Source organism: Balaenoptera borealis (assembly GCF_965194805.1).
Source record: "Balaenoptera borealis genome assembly, chromosome: 7".
NCBI lineage: Eukaryota > Metazoa > Chordata > Mammalia > Artiodactyla > Balaenopteridae > Balaenoptera > Balaenoptera borealis.
In genome coordinates, this window is record NC_138864.1 from 51,212,440 (window position 1) to 51,231,814 (window position 19,375).

The 19,375-nt window shown below is 33.4% G+C and overlaps 1 protein-coding gene across 3 annotated transcripts in view; it reads right to left on the reverse strand.

The window, feature by feature from the left end:
• The window catches only part of SEMA3D (semaphorin 3D), a 209,716-nt gene that overhangs the window by 137,674 nt on the left and 52,667 nt on the right, over positions 1–19,375 (reverse strand). For 2 of the 3 annotated variants that reach the window (XM_082398303.1, XM_082398301.1), the window contains one exon: positions 373–563. In XM_082398303.1, the coding sequence (XP_082254429.1) occupies positions 373–523 (151 nt within the window). In that variant the 5' untranslated portion in view covers positions 524–563. Of the gene's footprint in view, positions 1–372; positions 564–2,240; positions 2,267–19,375 lie in introns of all 3 variants that reach the window. The other variant, XM_082398302.1, reaches the window with a different exon arrangement.

Sequence of the window (19,375 nt, forward strand, 5' to 3'; positions counted from 1 at the left end):
GACTTCCCTGGCCGTCCAGTGGTTAAGACTCTATGCTTCCAATGCAGGGGGCGCGGGTTCCATCTGTGGTAGAGGAGCTAAGATCCCACATGCCGTGCAGCATAACCAAAAAAAAAAAAAAACTGACTACAACTTGCTGACCAAAATTTCCTAATTATGCTAATCAGTAGTTAAAAATTGTAAATAATGAGCTGAAAAGCGTACATGAACAGTTTTGGCATCTATTTTCTTCACCAAGAATAATGAATCAGTGGGCTTTGCGTTCTATAATAATCTTATTATTAACTGATGCCAATACTACAAACATTTCACTGAAGTCAGTATGCATTTCTAAATAAACGAAGGCAACCCGAAAAACACGGACACATTTACCTTTGTAGGTTAGCTTGAGTCGTGGAATATTTTGCTTAGACGTTCCAGTGACTGGAAGAAACAGCATGGTCATGCTTAGCATCATCAGGGCATGAAAAAGGTACAAATCATGGTTTCTGGACTTTGGCCTCTCATCTTTAGTAACAATCATGATGAAAACAGTGTTCTGTTTCAAACAGCGTTAATTTAATCTAAAAAGAAGAAAAGAACTATTAATATAGCACTTTGCAGATTTTCCTACACTTACTAAATTATAATTTTCTGAATGTATGTAGATTTAAAAAAATGCTTGCTCCTTCTCTCTTGTTCTGCTCTTAGAAATTGTTGCAAGGGAAACGAATCAGAACTGAGTAATAAAATACAGGTCTGGCTTTACTCAGAGGACATGAGTACAGAACTAAAAATTCAACTACTTATGTTAATTAGCAACTATTTTTCTACTAAAGTTTTTGTTTTGTTTTGTTTCATGCAAATATAGGAGTGACCAATTCTTTCTGTAACTTGATGAATTCTTGATCAGATAAGAATACTGGTAGAAGCCTACACTTTCCCCATACCATCCTCAAAGGAAAAGACCCTCAAGCAAAATTTAATAAAAGCTGTCATTTTGAGAGAGTTCTTTTGTTTCTGACAAAAAATATTTTAACAGTTCACCTAAAATTGGGACAACTGGACATGATCAGGTCAGGGCCACCAGTATAGATTTTAGGCCTGGGACAAGGCAATCTTACCTGCACCCTATACTACTCCACACAGGGCAGCACTGAATATAAAAACAAACTGTAAAATAAAAGGGTTTATAAGAGGTGGTGGTTATTAACTAGGTTGCCATAAACAAGCTGCCTTGGTTGTCTTTGTTAAGACATGGAGTAAATCAAAACACACATATTTCAAACTAAGCCTGGTAATAATAATTACAAATAATATTCGTTGAGTATTTACATGAACCAGATACTTTTTAAGAAGTGTGTTACATAAATTAAATCACTTAATGCTGTTAAATTAATTAAACAAGTAGGTCATTAGACCGAGGTGGCTCTAATGCCATGGTAGCCTACCTAATCAAATAAAATCTAAGCCTGTAAAGGCCTCAAAGCTATGAACTCAGAACGCTAAGAACAACCAAACAGTTAACTAGGCTTTAAGCTATAGCCAATAAAATAATTTCCTTTCTTTGTTTCCGAAGTTTTCTTTGTGTAAGTCTTCCCCCTAATATCCTATCAGTGGAGTGCTCCTAACCACTTCCAGTTTGGTGCTGTGCAATTCAAATTGACTTTTGCTCAAATAAATTCTTAAAAATTTTAATATGCCTCCATTTATTTTTTAATCAATGCTAATGACAGTCAAGAAAGATAGGTAATTATTTTCCTCATTTTACAGATGAGGAAACTGAGGTACAGGGTTTGATAACTCTCTCAAGGTCATGTGGCAAATAAGAGATGGATTAAAACATTTGTTCTGGACTTCAGCTAGAATCAGTCTCCTTAGCCCCTAAGTCTTTAGGTGCTTTTCATTATGGCAGAATCAAGTGACCTTCAACTCTTGATGCAGTCTTCAACTTCTCTTCCTTCTCCTCGACATCTTCTAATAAATAGCCCACAGAAAGGATCTTGCTATGCGTACTTCCTGGGAGGATTCCAGATGTGGTACCTGCTTCAAGTACCAATAATTTCTTGGTAACAGCTTTAGCCATAATAAAAAAGTATTATACTTTAGTATTTTTGTAATTATTTAATAACAAAATAAATACTTTATGTCTATATGGCTTAGTTTTAAGAGAATGTCTAAATAAGAGTATTTTTCTTATGGTAGATCAACTCTTTACTAAAATGCCTCAATGACTTTGAATCAAGGTTCCTTAAACTTACCTTAAATCTCAGAAGTTAAGATCAATCTGGGAATGTGAAATAAAATAAAATATAGGGATGTATTAATTTTTTATACAAGACAAACATTCTAAGAATAGACTACAAAGTGTATGTTGTTTCTTCATGAAACGTTGAATATGAATGCTTAATAAAGTATATTTTCTCAGTTACTTTAATTACCCGTAGGAAGTACCAAACTATGCTGTCTTTGTGTGTAATCCATGCATATTTAATTCTTTGATTTAGAAGATTACTACAAATGAAAAGAATCAAGTTGATTTAGATACTCATTTAAGAATATCGTATGCCACACATAACATATTTTATTCACATTTACTTGACATTTCTTGATGATTTCACCTAATGACATAATTTAAGAGAAAACAGGAATGTCTGTCTGACCAAAAAGATCTACACTATCAGCAGTCCTTAATGAAAATTCTAGTTTTAAAAATTTCAGTAATATATATTTTAAAATAAAACACTAATAAAGCCCTTCTGTAAATAACATATTTAAAACAAACTCAAAAAATAAAGAGTTGTATTATTTCAAAACTAGTAGGAAAACGCATATGCTATTGGCAAAAAACAGAGTCACTTAACTGGTCTACAGAAAAATTTATCAGGATTAGTTTTAAATTATGTGAGTTTTAATTTACTCACTGTCTTAAGAAATGCATGTTTGCAACTTTTCAATTTTACATTTACACCAGTAAAACACAGATGTATTCTTTGAGTTACAGATTCTCCTTAAAAACTTACTGTTTTTTTGCAAATAAGAATCTGCATTTAAGAATATATAATACACATATACTTATGGGGTCACTAACACCATAACTCATCTCCAATGATTTATTAAAGTGAGAAGAAAGATAAGATTCTTATTTGAAAGGAGCAGTTGATTATACACAAAGTATCATGAAATAATTGCTAAAATCGAGATATTTATAAGATGCTATGGAAGGCAGCTCAAAGGAGTATCATATAGGTTTAAGTAAGACAAGGATAGTTTCATAGAGGACAGAGAAAGGAGAATAAAAAGCAAAAAGAGACATTTCCAGGTAACAATGATACCTAGTTAAGGGTTCCTGAAAAGCTGGAAGCATGATAGGCGTGAGAAGGGCGAGACAATGTAGCATAATCCAGTGGAGTGAAAGAGAGGAAACCAAAGAGGGATTCGGCCTAATGCTTAAATGTGCCTCATGCCTGTTCTGGTACCTAATATACAATATTAGGACTCAAACGATGCTGTTATTCCACACTGCCTTTGGTCTTAGATCATATGTGCTGGTTTCATCCATATTCATCAGTGCTTCTCTAATCCCACTTGCCTGTTTCTTTTACTTTTCCCTATGTCCACATGTTAGCAGAAAATGGGTATCTGATCACAGCAGATCCACAGCTTTGCCACACAAACATGTATCCTTCCACCTACCCATACCCTCCAAAAAGAGTGAAAGGTTAGTTGAATATAGAGATTAAGTATATTAAATTTCTCATTAGGTTTAGTTTTTCTGAGCTTCTGGACATATGTAATACTACTTTTTTTAATGACATGTAACAATGCATGTAATGTGAATGTATGTTTATGTACACACGCGAAAGAGAGGAAACTTTCCGTGTGTGCATTTTATTAGCAATAATGACCTCAGTACAGGACGTTTCCTGTGAATTAATGACCAGTTGAGGTTAATGGCCCTTAGCTATGTATTGAGATATCTACTCCTCCAACTGGTCATTAATCGCTAAGACATGCCCTGTGGTCCAACACTATAAGTTAAGAAGATTGATGTTTTGGTTTCCAATGAACAGTAGTCACACTGTTCCTTGTTACCTAACTCATTAATATTGTTAAATAACTTAAAAATCAAAGCACTGCTTTCCTTGCTAGTATGACATTCCAATAAGTGCCCACACGTGCTGAACCATTTGTTAAGGGTGAGGAACAAAATAAAACAAAAATTCTGAAACTCCTGGAATGTTTTTTTAAAACTTTATATATTTTTCTCCTATAAAACAATCACTCTATAACCTGCTGCTCCTGATTCTTTGTATTTCCTCCCAACAATCCTTTGAATTCAATAGTTAATCTTTTAATTGAGATAATTTATGGGTTAAATGTATTGCCAACAACCTCTCCAATAATCTATTGATATTTTGCTATCTTCCAGTGCATGTCAGTGTGTGTGTGTGTGTGTCTGTGTGTGTTTTTTGTACCTACACGTGTGTGTGTCCCGCATCTGGGACGAATTATAGAGAGAAGTAGGTGTGATTTAACCTAAAGTGGGTGGATTTGGTGAATTGCATAGGTTATACTGCATGCTACTGTCTGTAACAAGCTCGACCTGGAGCCAATTAACTACACATAATCTGTTCCAGATGTTCACTGGGACAAACAGCACTCTTGGGGATCTTCAGATGTGGAGCCAATAGGGAGTGTTGTGATTATGAGAGATTTTTACACACTGTTCCACTAAATCAGAGCTCCAAATGCATAGTCTCACACTCAGGAAGGCCTTATGCCATTTCCCAAAGGAATACAAAGAGTCCAGAACTTATTAGATGGATGGTAAATCGTCAAAAATATTATTTGAGGAGCAAGGAATATAAAATTTTGCATACTTCATTGATTTCTCTTATTTATTTATATCTATTTGTTGCAAGAACGTATAATTATAGTGAAAAAATAGACTATATGCATAGGAAAAGAAAATACATGATAAGTCTTCACACCTGAAAACCTTGAACTTAGACGTAGGATCATTTCTCAGGTATGTGTGTGCTTGTGTGTGTGTGTGTGTGTGTAGGTTGGAGAAGGGAGAAAAAGAATCCTTGATTTCTTAATTTATAAAGAGCTATTTGTTCTTTATACCTTTGTGGTGCACATGAGGTCACTTGAGAATTTTTTATCTAACTCACGAGACACAAAGAGCTATGACCATCCCCAAATTAAAGGTACTACCAGTATAAACTCACTTTAGCCCAACTGTAACTCATATTTTTGAGTTATTGTTTGATCAGATGGTTTTCCTATAGAGTACATAGACTAATCAATTTGGTAACATTACTTCCTGGCAGGGACATGGAACATAGTGACAAAGAACCAAACAGAAATTATAGAATAAACTTGAACAACAAAGAGACAACATAGGCAAACAAGGAGAAACTTTATGTTTGCAGAGAGATATCTTATATTCCATTGATCAAGTGCAGTGACATCAAAGCAGAATGCAAGTGGGATGAATGAAGGCTCACTGGAATGGTGCTTGGAATGCTAAAATTGTCATTTACATTTATTTTATGTCATCCTTTTCCAATTTCTCTTTCTGTGTTTTCTAATATACATGATATTCTACTACTTTAGTACCGTCGAGGGTATGCAATCACTGCTCAAGTTGTACAGTATTATTACCAATGGATGGAATTTATAGTGTAGGAACTTTTGGTTGATGAATTTTAACTGTCCATTAATAGACTTCATTGCCTTCAGATGTCATGAATTCTTCATCAATTGATATATTCCAAAGTAGTCTGTCAGACCATCTGATTTTTCAGAGATCATGAAAAAAGAGACTTACATGCTACACTCTATGTCAGTAAGAATAAATTACAGTAATTCCATTTTTATTTTGCAGTGGTTTAAACACAATGTTTGTATTTCTAAAATACAATGAAAGTATATTGTTGTATAAATCCCTGCTCACCAAAGCACCACTGTTACATGTTACTTGAGTTTGGAAGACTTATAGCCTTGTACTTAGAGCCAGATCAAATTCTCCATGATCTTACCTCTAATGAATCCAGCTCAATAAAAAATAATAGAATAATGAGATTTTAGAACATACATGTGTAACATGTTAGATTTAATATTATGGGTTACATTTTTTTCCTGAACATGACAGTAACAGCAAAACCATGCTTACATTATAAAGAAGTCCTAAAGAAATCAAGTGCCTCCGAAGCCCAAACTGCTCAAATAATTAACACAGTTAGAAAAAATTAATAAGACATGACTATAAATGACTTTGCTAGCCATCTTCTTTAGCCTATATCTCATATTAACTGGCTACTCAAAGCAGATCACTAATGGTTATCAATTTGTTGGGTCAGAGAAAGCAACAACAGCATAATCATAGTTTGTTTCTCTTTAAATTTGATTAATCCACAATTCAAAGGTTTAAGATTTTTCTTTCCAAATTCTCATTTTCTAGAGAGCATTTTGATCCATGCATCTTTTCATGACCAAGATAACCTTACCCCTCACGCTTTGGAATTCTGATATACTTTTTGAGAATTATAGGATATCTTGTCAAATTTTAATGTCTGCCTTTTGTATTCAAAATACAAATGTATATTATTTAAACTGATTGTTTTTTAAAACTTAACATCCTACACCTCAAATATTCTGATACATGCCCTCTGCAGTTTAAAAAGAGATTTTTAAGTAAATGAAATATTGAATAAAGCAGATTAGGAATTACTGTAATTAAGAAGGCAAAACGATCATAGTTTCTTGAAATAAAAAGAGTTAACCATGTGTCTGTTATTGAGAAGTTTCTCTATTTTATTCCTTTTATCTTTTAGGAATATCATTAGCATCAAAACAGAATCATGTTCTGGTAAATATCCAAAAGTTTTAACTTTCTTTCCTAAAACACATGTTTAGCTATTAATTTAGACATTGAGTTATATGCCCAATAAAAATTTTCCTAGACTTTATAATACTGGTCTACTATTTCTGCTATGTGGGCAATAAATGGATTTAAATCTTTTTAAAAATTGACTCTTCAATGATCGAATACACAAATTTTCTATATAGAAATTAATTTATTGGCCCCATGGTCTCTGTATCAGCAGAAATAATTGTGCACCTCATGTAGCTTGTCTTTCAAAGCAACGTAGGTATCTTATTACACTTAAAAATATTCTCATGGTGCTTTTACTTCAGCAGAGCTTACAACAAGGACGGAGCAGTGCAAAGACACGCAAAGAGAGGAGCACAGCACCAGCATAGGAATGACAGACAAACATGTACAGTTAAGAATTTCTTTTTATTTCCTGACCTGTGTGGTGGTGCTGTTTTTCACAATTCTCACGCGTATGTTATATTTTCCAATTAAAAATATTTATTGAAAAGATTAGTTATGCTACAAGAAGGAAACAAAGTTTTTTTTTTTATTGCTTAGTGGATACTTTACAGGACTGTGAGACAAGAGATTCATCATATCCTCAAAAACAATATACAGAGGTTATTAGTTGCCAAGCTGTAAAAATGATATCAACCTATTATATAAAACTACTTATGTATAGGAAATAGTAAAGTAAGTCCCTATAGTAAAACTAAATTATAACATGGGTTCACACTATATTTAATTTAGGATCTAAAGGTTGTAACTATTGGAAACTAGTAAATAATAATGAACTAATTAAATTACGTTTTTAAGGCATGTGATATAGAACAATTATAAGGATTCTCTTTAAAACTCCTAACACTTTTAAATAAACAGACCAAGAAATCCAGTCAAATTACCAGCAACTCCAGTATCTAAAAGCAAACTTCTTAATCTTAAAAACAGTACAGAGCAGAAAAAATGTGACCCTGAACTTCATATTCCCATAAATTCTCCAGGAATGCAGGTACTTCTGAGACCAAAACACTTATGATAAGTTAAATGACTTTTTTTAAAAAGCAAAAGGATGTGCTAAACACATGAACACAATTTATTTCTTTCTTCACTATTTAATGAAATGCCTAAGGGAAATAAACATTTCTAGCAATGTAAGGATTCCATATGCATAGCAAGAAGAGTTTAAATAATTCACTTCATAAACATAAAACTATCTGGGAATAAAAATAGGCAGCATGTGAAGGGAACTAAGTGTCATATGCAGAATTTAGAAACTCAGTCTTCACATCAGATTTGAATTTCATGATAATTGACCCTACTCTGCTATAAATTAAATAGATAAGTAAATAGATAGATAAATAGATAAATAAATAAAATAACGATTTTAATGTAATTAAATGTGAAAGTCATTAATATTTTAAAATTTATCTTTAGCAAATTGAATTCAACAACTGATGACTATTGTGTCTTTCTTAGACAAATATTACAAGATAAGTTTGCACGTGCTCTTTGTAGGGGCTGCTAGCCCAGAAAAGGGCTGGATCTCTGAAGACAGTTATCTGTAATAGAACTCTGAATTTTGCCATAGATGGTCTACCAGCTATTACCAGAAATTCAAAAGTTCCCAAGACTATGACCCAGTCCATACTCTCACATTTGGTTTAGTTCTGCTATTAAAACACTAAAAATAATTTGAAAATAAAGTTGTAACTATTATACATAAACTAATACTATAATTTTTATTTTTGTACACTTATATGATCGCATTGTTAAATTTCTTCTACCTATAGTTCTAAACATGCCCAGTTATACCTTCCATAACTCCTCCAGGACATGTCAGAAGTAGAGTGGCATGGTGCTTGAGCACGCAGGCGCAAAGCCCAGGTCTGCCGCTGGCCTCCTGTTTATTCAGGGGAAAGTTACTTAACTTAACTGTGTCTGACTTATCACATCTGAAATAGTAGATTATACCAGTATTTAACTCATTTGTTGTAAGGATTATAAACCATGATGCAAAGCACTACACCATGCCCAGTACATAGTAAGTGATCAATGTGTATTAGCCATTTTTAAATTATTGCATTTGATTTAATTTTCTATTCAGATTCTCTTTAAGTACAAAAGCAAATTATGGTTTTAAAGACATTTAATAATGACCTGAACATATGCCTAGAGTTTATAAGGGCCGTAAAATAAAGAGTTCTCAGGGAACTATTATATAATTTCCAAAAGTATGAAGATAAATGAAGAAAATAATCACAGGTTACCACCAAGACAAAAAATGACCATGAAAGTAAATAAACAAACTCCATTTCTATGGCTTAAGCGGGGACAATCAGTGATGGTCTGAATTTTGTCATGAAGGATAAGATACAATTGTATCTGGAGTGCTTCCAGTGCCACTCATTTAAATTAAATGATGTACAAAACTACAGTGAGGTACCACCTCACACCAGTCAGAATGGCCATCATTAAAAAGTCTACAAATAACAAATGCTGGAGAGGGTGTGGAGAAAAGGGAACCCTCCTACACTGTTGGTAGGAATGTAAGTTGGTGCAGCCACTATGGAAAACAGTATGGAGGTTCCGCACAAAACTAAAAATAGAATTACCATATGATCCAACAATCCCACTCCTGGGCATATAACTGGACAAAACTGTAATTCAAAAAGATACATGTGCCCCTATGTTCATAGCAGCACTATTCACAATAGCCAAGACATGGAAACAACCTAAATGTCCATCAACAGATGAACGGATGAAGAAGATGTGGTATACATATACAATGGAATACTACTCAGCCATAAGAAAAAGACTGAAATAATGTCATTTGCAGCAACATGGATGCAACTAGAGATTATCATACTAAGTGAAGTAAGTCTGAAATAGAAAGATAAATACCATATTATATCATTTATATGTGGAATCTAAAATATGACACAAATGAATCTATGAAACAGAAACAGAATCACAGACATAGAGAATAGACTGGTGGTTGCCAACGGGGAGGGGATTTGGGAGGGATGAAGTGGGAGGTTGGGGTCAGCAGATGTAAGCTATTATATATAGAGTGGATAAACAACAAGATCCTACTGTATAGCACAGATAATTATATTCAATATCCTATGATAAATCATAATGGATAAGAATATGTTTTTAAATGTATATATATATATGTATAACTGAATCACTTTGCTGTACAGCAGTAATTAACACAACATTGTAAATCAACTATACTTCAATGAAAAAATAAATTAAATGATGTAGTTCTTTAAGAAAGAGAAAATAACTAAATATCCAATCAAATAATAACTACATATAACAAATAGAATCAAAATAGAATAAACACTGGTGAATATGTATAATGCTTGACTTTAAGATTTTCACTTGTATTAAAAGATTAAAAGGATTAGGCTTCTTTTGGTGTCTTTTCCAGAAAGGATACTAGCTTCAAAGGGGAAAACAGGGAATTTTAAATAACCTTGCGGGCTATGTAGAATTGAAGGATATACTATACTCAATGGTGTATTCAAAATATAGTAATGACATATGCTACAATTCAATATATCCTTTATATTGGATCGTAGTACATTACATACACATTTTAATTTTTTTGCATCTATCCTATTTAATTCAGTGTACTGTTTTCCATTCCTACCCCTCACCTTTATTTTTAAAATGGGTAAAAAGACCTTTCACAAACTCTTATCAGTGTTCTTTACGTTTCACTTTCTTTAAAAAATTACCCTTTCCAGTTATGATGCTACTTAAGAAGTTTACATACTTTATATTTTATAAGTTGCTGACATCCTTTGACATATGTAAAGTATTAAAGAGTTAATTAAAAGAATTTTCTTGCATGAAAAAATAATGTTTAAAAAGTTATATTTTATCCAAGATCAATTTTTTACAGTTTTTTACTAACCTTAAAATTGTTATTTATTATAAAGTATATTTTGAAATTCATAACAGCTTACAAAATGTGGTTGATCTAACTTCATTATTAACATCCTATGATTATCATAACACAGTAAAACATTGATATATAGCAGGAGCTCAAAAATAATTTTTAGTTTATTGACTATAATAACCCAGAAAATAGGAAAGCAATATCTCCTGACTGAAAGCAGAACAAAATTAGACCTCATGTTAATACTGAATTAGGTTTAGGTAAGTTAAAAAGTTAAAAAATCAATTACATTTAAACCATTCCAGATCTGCAAACATGCCAAGTATTATTTATAACAGCTTACAAAATTGCTGTATTTACAGCATACCAGATTTGAGGTTGTCTCTCCCACATATTCAAAGAGCTATCGTGCATGTTAGAACATCTTCATATATCTACTAGCCCTAAGATGGAATATTAAAAGCATATATTAAAAAATTCCTTCCATATTCAATTATTATTCAAATACATATTTGCATAAGCATTTAATGTTTGTATAACATAAGCTTTACTGTCTTCAAAATGCATATTTCAATTCATGTGGATCAGACACTAATAAAACTAAAAATAAATATAATGTATAGACCAAATAGCATTATTGTAAAATGATAGAATATTGTTTTATAATTAACACAAGTTTTAAACTTTATATATACCTTCATATAAAGATATCATATTTTCGAGTATGACTCTATAACACTTTCTTTCAGAAACACTATTAGTTATACCAGATATGCAATATGGAAGCATAGTGTGGACCTTGTTAACAAGCTCATGGGTAAAGGTGAATTCATCCCTTTTACCTACATTCTCTTAATACATATAAGAGAGTAGGTCCTAGACTAACACATTTGTATTTTAAAAGTAACTTGCAATTGCCCAGGGCATGAGCCATATGGCTGTGTGAAGAATGGATTTGGCTGCTGTCTTATGAAGTGAGACTGAGAAGGTACCAGAAATTTCAACTTCTATATCAGGTAGCCTGTTATTTCTAAACACCTTTCTTGTCTTTCTTATATAAATATATTTTGCTTTTTTTTTTTTTTTTTGGATAATTGTTCTGTTAAAGTCGTGTGCTGAATATTTGGCTATCCAATTTTCCCTTCCACCCTCCTTGCCATGCTTATCTAGTTCCCTATCTACCAGTATCAGTTTCATTTTTCTTTTTCTTTTTTACTGAGATATAATTGACATATAACATTGTGTAAATTTAATATCAGTTTCTGGGCTGTGTTTAATCCCATCCTTACCAGCTGTACCTGAAAAAGTGGATTTAAATGACCATCCCAGAAAATTAAATGCGATATCATACTGTCAACTGATTTATAGACCTTATTTAAATTTTGCCAATTGATCCACTCATGTCTTTTTCCTGGTTTAGGATCCAATCCAGGATCACATCTTTTGTCTCCTTGTTTCTTAAACCTTCTTTAATTGGGGGCAGTTCCTCAGTTTCTTTGTCCTTCACGATGCTGATATTTTTTAATTGTACTGATTCCTTATTTTGTAGAATGTTCCTCATTTGCAACCCATTCATTTTTAAGCTTAAGCAACCAAGCGTGGCGATTCCCTGAGATCTCACAGAAATTAGTGGCAGAGCACCTTGTACACAAATAAAAGACTGCTGACTGTAAATAAATAAATAAGTAAAGAGATAAAAAATAAATGACCATCCCAAATCTTCTGCCTCAAATTAGAATAAGCAGGAGATTCCTGAGTTGAGCACACAGCTACAGATATGTGCTCATTTTTATTTTTTACATATTTCTCTCTTAGAGAAAATATCATATCACCTCCTACGATATAACCTCTGAAGTTAACTCATAAGTGAAACTAGCACTGTGGTCTGGATTTTAAAATACAGAATTCACTTTAGGTAATCTCTCAAAATCCTCAATAATTAACCTCATTTATTTTTACCATGTGTTATAGCAACTATTATAAAACTCTTGAATCTCCCAGGGGTAACACAGCCTTAAGGGCTTAGGCCCTGGCTCTGCGATGGTTTGGGCTGTAATCCCCGTTTTGCTACTTATCAGCTTTACAACCTGAAAGAATTCACTTAATTTCTCTAAGTCCAGTTTCCTCATCTGTAAAACAGGATTCTCAGTTCTTACTAAATATGGTTGTTACAAGAATAAAATGAGATAATTCATGGAAAGCACTTACGACCTTGTGTGGCATATAGGTAGCTCTCAAAAAATGTTAACTTAAAGTTCCGCCATTTTTCCATGAACTATGATAGCAACTATTTTTCCAAAGATATTAAGTGGGTATGAAACTTAAAAGGAAACCTGGAAACTCCCATGTTCTCCTATCATGCTTGCAAATGTGTTTGTGTAATTTGGCATTAAAGTTCCCAACTTTCATCCCACAATGTAAGTTTTTTCCATGCACAAGCAGATAAGATAAGATCTCATGCTGCAGGAATAATAATACGTTATTTTCTCTGAATTTCCAGTTTGTTGAGCACTGGCGACATGAGCTGCCAAAATGAAATCCTAACCAAAAGAACACACTTGCTTTACTGGACATGGAAATTGTTAGAAAATAATAATAAAGGCCAAGTGAAAAATAAATGCTTTTTATATTAGAATATTCAATTTGGGGTTACTAAATTTGTTTGACAAAAGTCTTGGAACTGAGATTAATATTTAGAAACAGTTTTGAGGGTAAGCCAACCTAAAGTTACTTCTGAAAGCTTATTTGGATATTGTAAGACCCAAAAGAGTTTATACACATAAAGAACTGTAGCTTTAAATTATAACTGCTGTACTTTTTCGAAGTATTCAAAAGAGTAAATTGTTATAGTATGGTAAAATCACAGTTTAAAAAATGTTTCCAAATAATATTTAGGCCATTCCCTACATCTCATAAGATTTGCATTTGTACCTTCCAGAACAAGTGTAATCTCCATCTGCAGACACATGTACTTCTTTTAAACCACATGAAAGCAAAGACATGAATCACATTCACCACTGTATCCCCAAAGTCTAGCACAGTGTCTGGCATGGAGTAGGAGATGAGCATATATGTGTTAAATAAATGAAAGAAGCAGTTGATCTCTTCCTTTTTCCTTCACCAGCCCACTTATATGATGTATGGTGATGAAGCAGCCAAAAATCTCCATATGTCACCTCTGTGTGCTATCATGAAGACTTTAAAAGCCTGTGTAGCCTTAAGAGTACCAGACAACACAGCCAAAATAAATAAATAAATAAATAAATAAATAAATAAATAAATAGCGTTCCCTTTAAAAAAAAAAAAAAAAAAAGAGTACCAGAAACATAGGGAAACTTTGGATCAAAATAGAATGACCCATGTCTGCTACAAAGATTCATATCCACAGAAAATAGGAGGAATGACTGAGTGGGTCAGGAACATTCTTGGTATTTCTGGGTATCTTCTTCCAAGAGTTTTCAGAATCACATTTTTCTCACCTCACTTGAGAATGTTGCAGAAAACCCCTGTATGTAGACGGGCCATGAAATCGTAAAAAGTTTGAAATCTGGAGTCAGGTGGGCTTGGGCATGAGTTCTAGTTTTACCACTTTCTAGACAAGAATTTCTTCAAAATTTAGGAAAAATGGCAACTTTGATATGTTATTTGATTTGAAATAGTACACATTAAATTCCCTCTCCACATAGTATGTGTAAAATAAACATTAGCCATTACGATGATTATTCCTTAATACAGATTAAGATAGTTCCGTTCCCCCAACTGGGTGCCGTCTGCCAACGAATCCTGTTGGTACCTATTGGGAACTGAGCGAATGCCCATCAGTAATTTGGGAAATTTTGTTAAGTTTCACTCTCCCTATATCCCCATTGGTCTCAGTGGAGAAAGTTTTATAATAAGAAAATATTTTAATGTGATTCTTTCTTTACCATCACCTTTATACTTCCCCTTTGTCTCCTTCTGTTAATTGTTGACTTTTATCTAGAAGACAAAGCACAAAATTGCACTTAGCAGAAATTAAGCACATATTTATTTATTTATTTATTTATTTATTTTTTACATTCGTACCAACAATGCCCACCATCTTTATTGTCTGCTTTTCTTATTAGAGCCATCCTAGTGTGTGTGAAGTGTTATTTCACTGTGGTTTTGATTTGCATTTCCCTAATGACTAATGATATTGAGCATCCTTTCATGAGCTTGTTGGCCATTTGTATATCTTATTTGGATAAATGACTATTCAAATCCCTTGCCCATTTTTTTACTGGGTTATTTGAAACACAGAGATTTTTAATTTTGATGAAGTCCAGTTTATCTATTTCTTTTTTCTTATCATTTTTGTGTTAAGCACATATTTAAATACTCATCCTGTCTTTACAACCACCATAGTCCTAAAACATTCACAGCACAAATGTTTTCCTAAGTAAATACATACCCAGATTCAAACGGGGTAGGAGAGCAGTGTCTATGTGGTAAAATATGCAAGCCACTTAGAGAAAAGTAGAAATGTAGAGGTTATTGCTGTCTTGGCCAAGAAAGAATGTGAAGTTCAATTGTAATAGTACATGCATGCATCTTTTGGAATGTCAAAGAACAGGAAAAAATTCTTGATTATAAAATGATGAGAGAAAAAGATATCTTCCTATCCTTGGCACTTCAAAAAAATCAGTTTTTCAGGCACTCTTCAATAAAATTCTTGTATTGCATTACTCTAATAAAGAGTTCTCTTTTTGAACGTTACTATGTAACTTACTATTTTAAGTTTAAGTGAGTAAGTACTATTTTACTTACTCACTCAAAAAGGGATGACTGCCAGGAACTGTGATAAGCATCAGTGTGAAGTAGGCACACAACTGTGATTTCTCAAATACTGCATTTGAACCATTTGAAACAGGCACGTGTATCATCCACCCACCTAGGGAAAATTTGTAAGTTCATCTATTTTAAGAAAAATTATTATATTCTATAAATGGTATTTTATGATAAGGTTTAAAGCAATTAAATTATACAACTGTCTATAATCATGTTTTTAACTTCAATCTGTAAAAAGGATTAAAATAATTACCATTGGAAGATAAATTATGCCTTGTTGCTAAAAATGAATGTGCATCAACTGGGAGAAGATTTTCAACTGGGGGAAACATTTTTGATATTTTGCTATTTGTAGATTTCTGTCATATAACTTCTACTATTAAAATCTGACTTTTTAATATATGTCAACTTCTCCAGCGATTATTTTATAAAGGACACAGAGAAATATGAACAGGGAAGAATCATGTTGTAGCGGAAAGAGCAATAAAGCCCTAAGGCCTGATGGAAGTCCTGGCTTTGCCTCCTACAGGACATCTTATCTTCAGGAATTTAATTAACCACTCAGAGTGTTAGAGTTCTTTTATGTAAATTTAGTATGTTAATATGTCATCAACCTAACAGGGATATTATGTAGTTCTAGTAAAGTGCACATAAATATTCTGAAAATAATTAATAGGCAACATACATAAACCTATTTATTTAAAGAGGTTAATTTTTTCAACTTACTTCAATCTTGCTTTCTAAAGGATCAGTGTTATTGGATCGTATCTAGTGTAGAGTCAGTTATCAGAAAGCCTGCTTTCAGATCTATTCTTACTTCTCTTTATCAAATAGAGAAGTAACATATGTATGGGAAGAAAAGGCGGTATCTATTCTTTAACTACTAAACAAGGCTGTCATCTGTGTCAGTCATGTCATTTAGTAACATACATGTTACTTTATGTCTAGGATTAATTTTTTTACTCCATTTTCAAGGTCACTAAGGGAGCCTTGGTTGGCTGTTACTATACGCCTGGGTTAGTACAATTGGTATTCTGGACTCCAGCTGTAGACTACAATCTTGGGAATGCCTGATGTTTCCAGATGTGTTTGTTTTCATAAAGTGTTTGCTTTCATAATGCCATCTCTAATTTACAATATAAACTCCCTTGCTTGGTATGCCAGTTCCTTCCTCACACAAATTACTTTCTCTCTCTATTCCTCAATGTGTACTCCCTGTTCCAGTCAAGATGGTCAACTAACACATGCTATCCAAATCATGTTCATTTCCTTCTCCCTGTGCATGATATCCTGCTCTCCCAGATCCAATCGCATCCAAAAAGCATTTATGGATAAATTCCAAGTCAAAATACTCACTCTCTATCACGATCACATTTTTTTTCTACCACACTAACTTACAGTCAAATTATCTTGTATACTGCCTGAACTGTACACGCCTCCTGTCTCTCCAAAAATACTGGAAGGTGATTAAACACAGAAAACGTATATTCTTTTAAATCTCCCTTAAATAGCCCATAGAAGCTGACTAGGCTCAAAGTAGAAGTCTAATAAATGTTTTTTAGATAGGTAAGAAATGAACAAATGAAAGGGAAAACATAAAAAAAAAAAATCTGTTCTTCTGACTTATTAAACACTAAATGAATTTGGGCAATACAACGTTCTATAAATTTTCTAAGAGAAATAAACGAGATTCTTTAATAACCTGAAAATCACATGTAAATTTGTGATAGAGAACCTAAGTATTGGGTTGGCCAAAAAGTTCGTTCGGGTTTTCCCATACCATCTTACCAAAAACCCGAACGAACTTTTGGCCAGCCCAGTACTATAAGGAATTAGAAAGGTAGATAGGGGCTTCCCTGGTGGCGCAGTCGTTGAGAATCTGCCTGCCAATGCAGGGGACAAGGGTTCGAGCCCTGGTCTGGGAAGATCCCACATGCCGCGGAACAACTGAGCCCGTGCGCCACAACTACTGAGCCTGCGCGTCTGGAGCTTGTGCTCCGCAGCAGGAGAGGCCGCGGCAGTGAGAGGCCCGCGCACCGCGATGAAGAGTGGCCCCTGCTCGCCGCAACTAGAGAAAGCCCTCGCACAGCAATGAAGACCCAACACAGCCAAAAATAAATAAATAAATAAATAAATAAATAAATAATTAAAAAAAAAAAGGTAGATAGGTTATGCTTTATGAATAAAAGAAAATATTGAGGTGTAGATGAAGAAACATAACGTTACTCCTTAAGTACTAGTTAATAAGCTGTTAACAAAGGTGGATCAAAAGTCTTATAATGATAATCAACATGGAATTGATTAGAAGTTAAAAAAGAAAGAATGGGCCAACATAAAACATGATTGCATTTCATGGCTGACAGACAACGTATCTGTAAACACGACAAATGCAGTGTAACTCTACTCAGGCACAAGAAAAGTACATCATGGAGTTATTTTATGAGTTAACCTGAGATAACAATACTCATGTTCTTAAAAATACAGGATATCACAGCAGTTATAGTATTTTCATTTTGTGTTCACTTATTTATACAGATGATATCAGGTTAGAAGACCTATGTAATATGTAAAGCATATGGAGTAAATACATAAACTGATGTATAAAGCATTTAACACTGAAATATATGGGAAGTTAATATCAAACTATATGGTAACATTCTTTGAATGACTCCATTACTTTAAATTATACTTAGTGTAATCAACACAGTCCTCATACAAAGGGCAAAACCAAGATACTTCATTTTCACCCTCCTAGAATTTTTCATTCTTTTTAACAGCAACCATAACTGAGCAACATCTTCTTGTAATAATGGATTGGTCTTTAATGGAAAACATCATGATATAAACAAATATTTGACTACCATTTGGAAGAAAGCAGTATCATCATGGATTCCCGATAATAATTTGAGGCCAGCTTCTGCCACCAACAAGCTTTTTTGCCTCAGATAATTTATGTGGCTTTGCTATGGTCTGAATGTTTCCGCCCCCCCCCACACCTAAAATTCATATGTTGAAATCTTAACGTCCAAAGATGATGGCATTCGTAGATGGAGCCTTTTATAGATGGTTAAGTCATGAGCGTGAACCATCATGAATGGGATTAGCGCCTTATAAAAAGAGGCTCCAGAGACACCCCCTAGCTCTTTCCGCCATGTAGGGACACAAGAAGAAGGCACTAGCTACGAACCAGGAAGAAGGCTCTCACCAGAAGACAACCATGCTGACGCCTTGATCCTGGACTTCAAGCCTCCAAAATGGCGAGCAATAAATTTCTGTTATTTATCGTTACCCAGTTGGTAGCATTTTGTTATAGCAGTTCAAGACCTCTCTAGGTTTTACTGTTCTTTCCTTTAAAACACGAAAGCTGGAACTACTGCAACTTTAAGGTCTTTTCTAAGTATAATATTAGCAATAAGAGTGCTAACCTTTATTTTTAGATTTTATCCCCATATCCATAACATATACTAAGTATAGTATTGAGTTTGATTTTGCAAAAATGATTCAGAGTGATTTAAACAATCAGGTTTACTCAAGACAAACCAAGAGTATCACAGACATAATCATTCCAGAATTCCAAGACAGGTAGGAACAAAGCCCCATGAAAAGTTTCAATACAGATGTATAAAATTTGAAAAACTGCTATTCAAGTTAACTGCTTTTCTTTAAAATTTTAAAAAATGAAAACATTTTACTTCACCAAATGCTTTAAACTTAAAGCTACAGCAACATGACACTGATATAACAAGATATCTATACTACATGCATTTTGAAAATATTTTTGTTTTTCT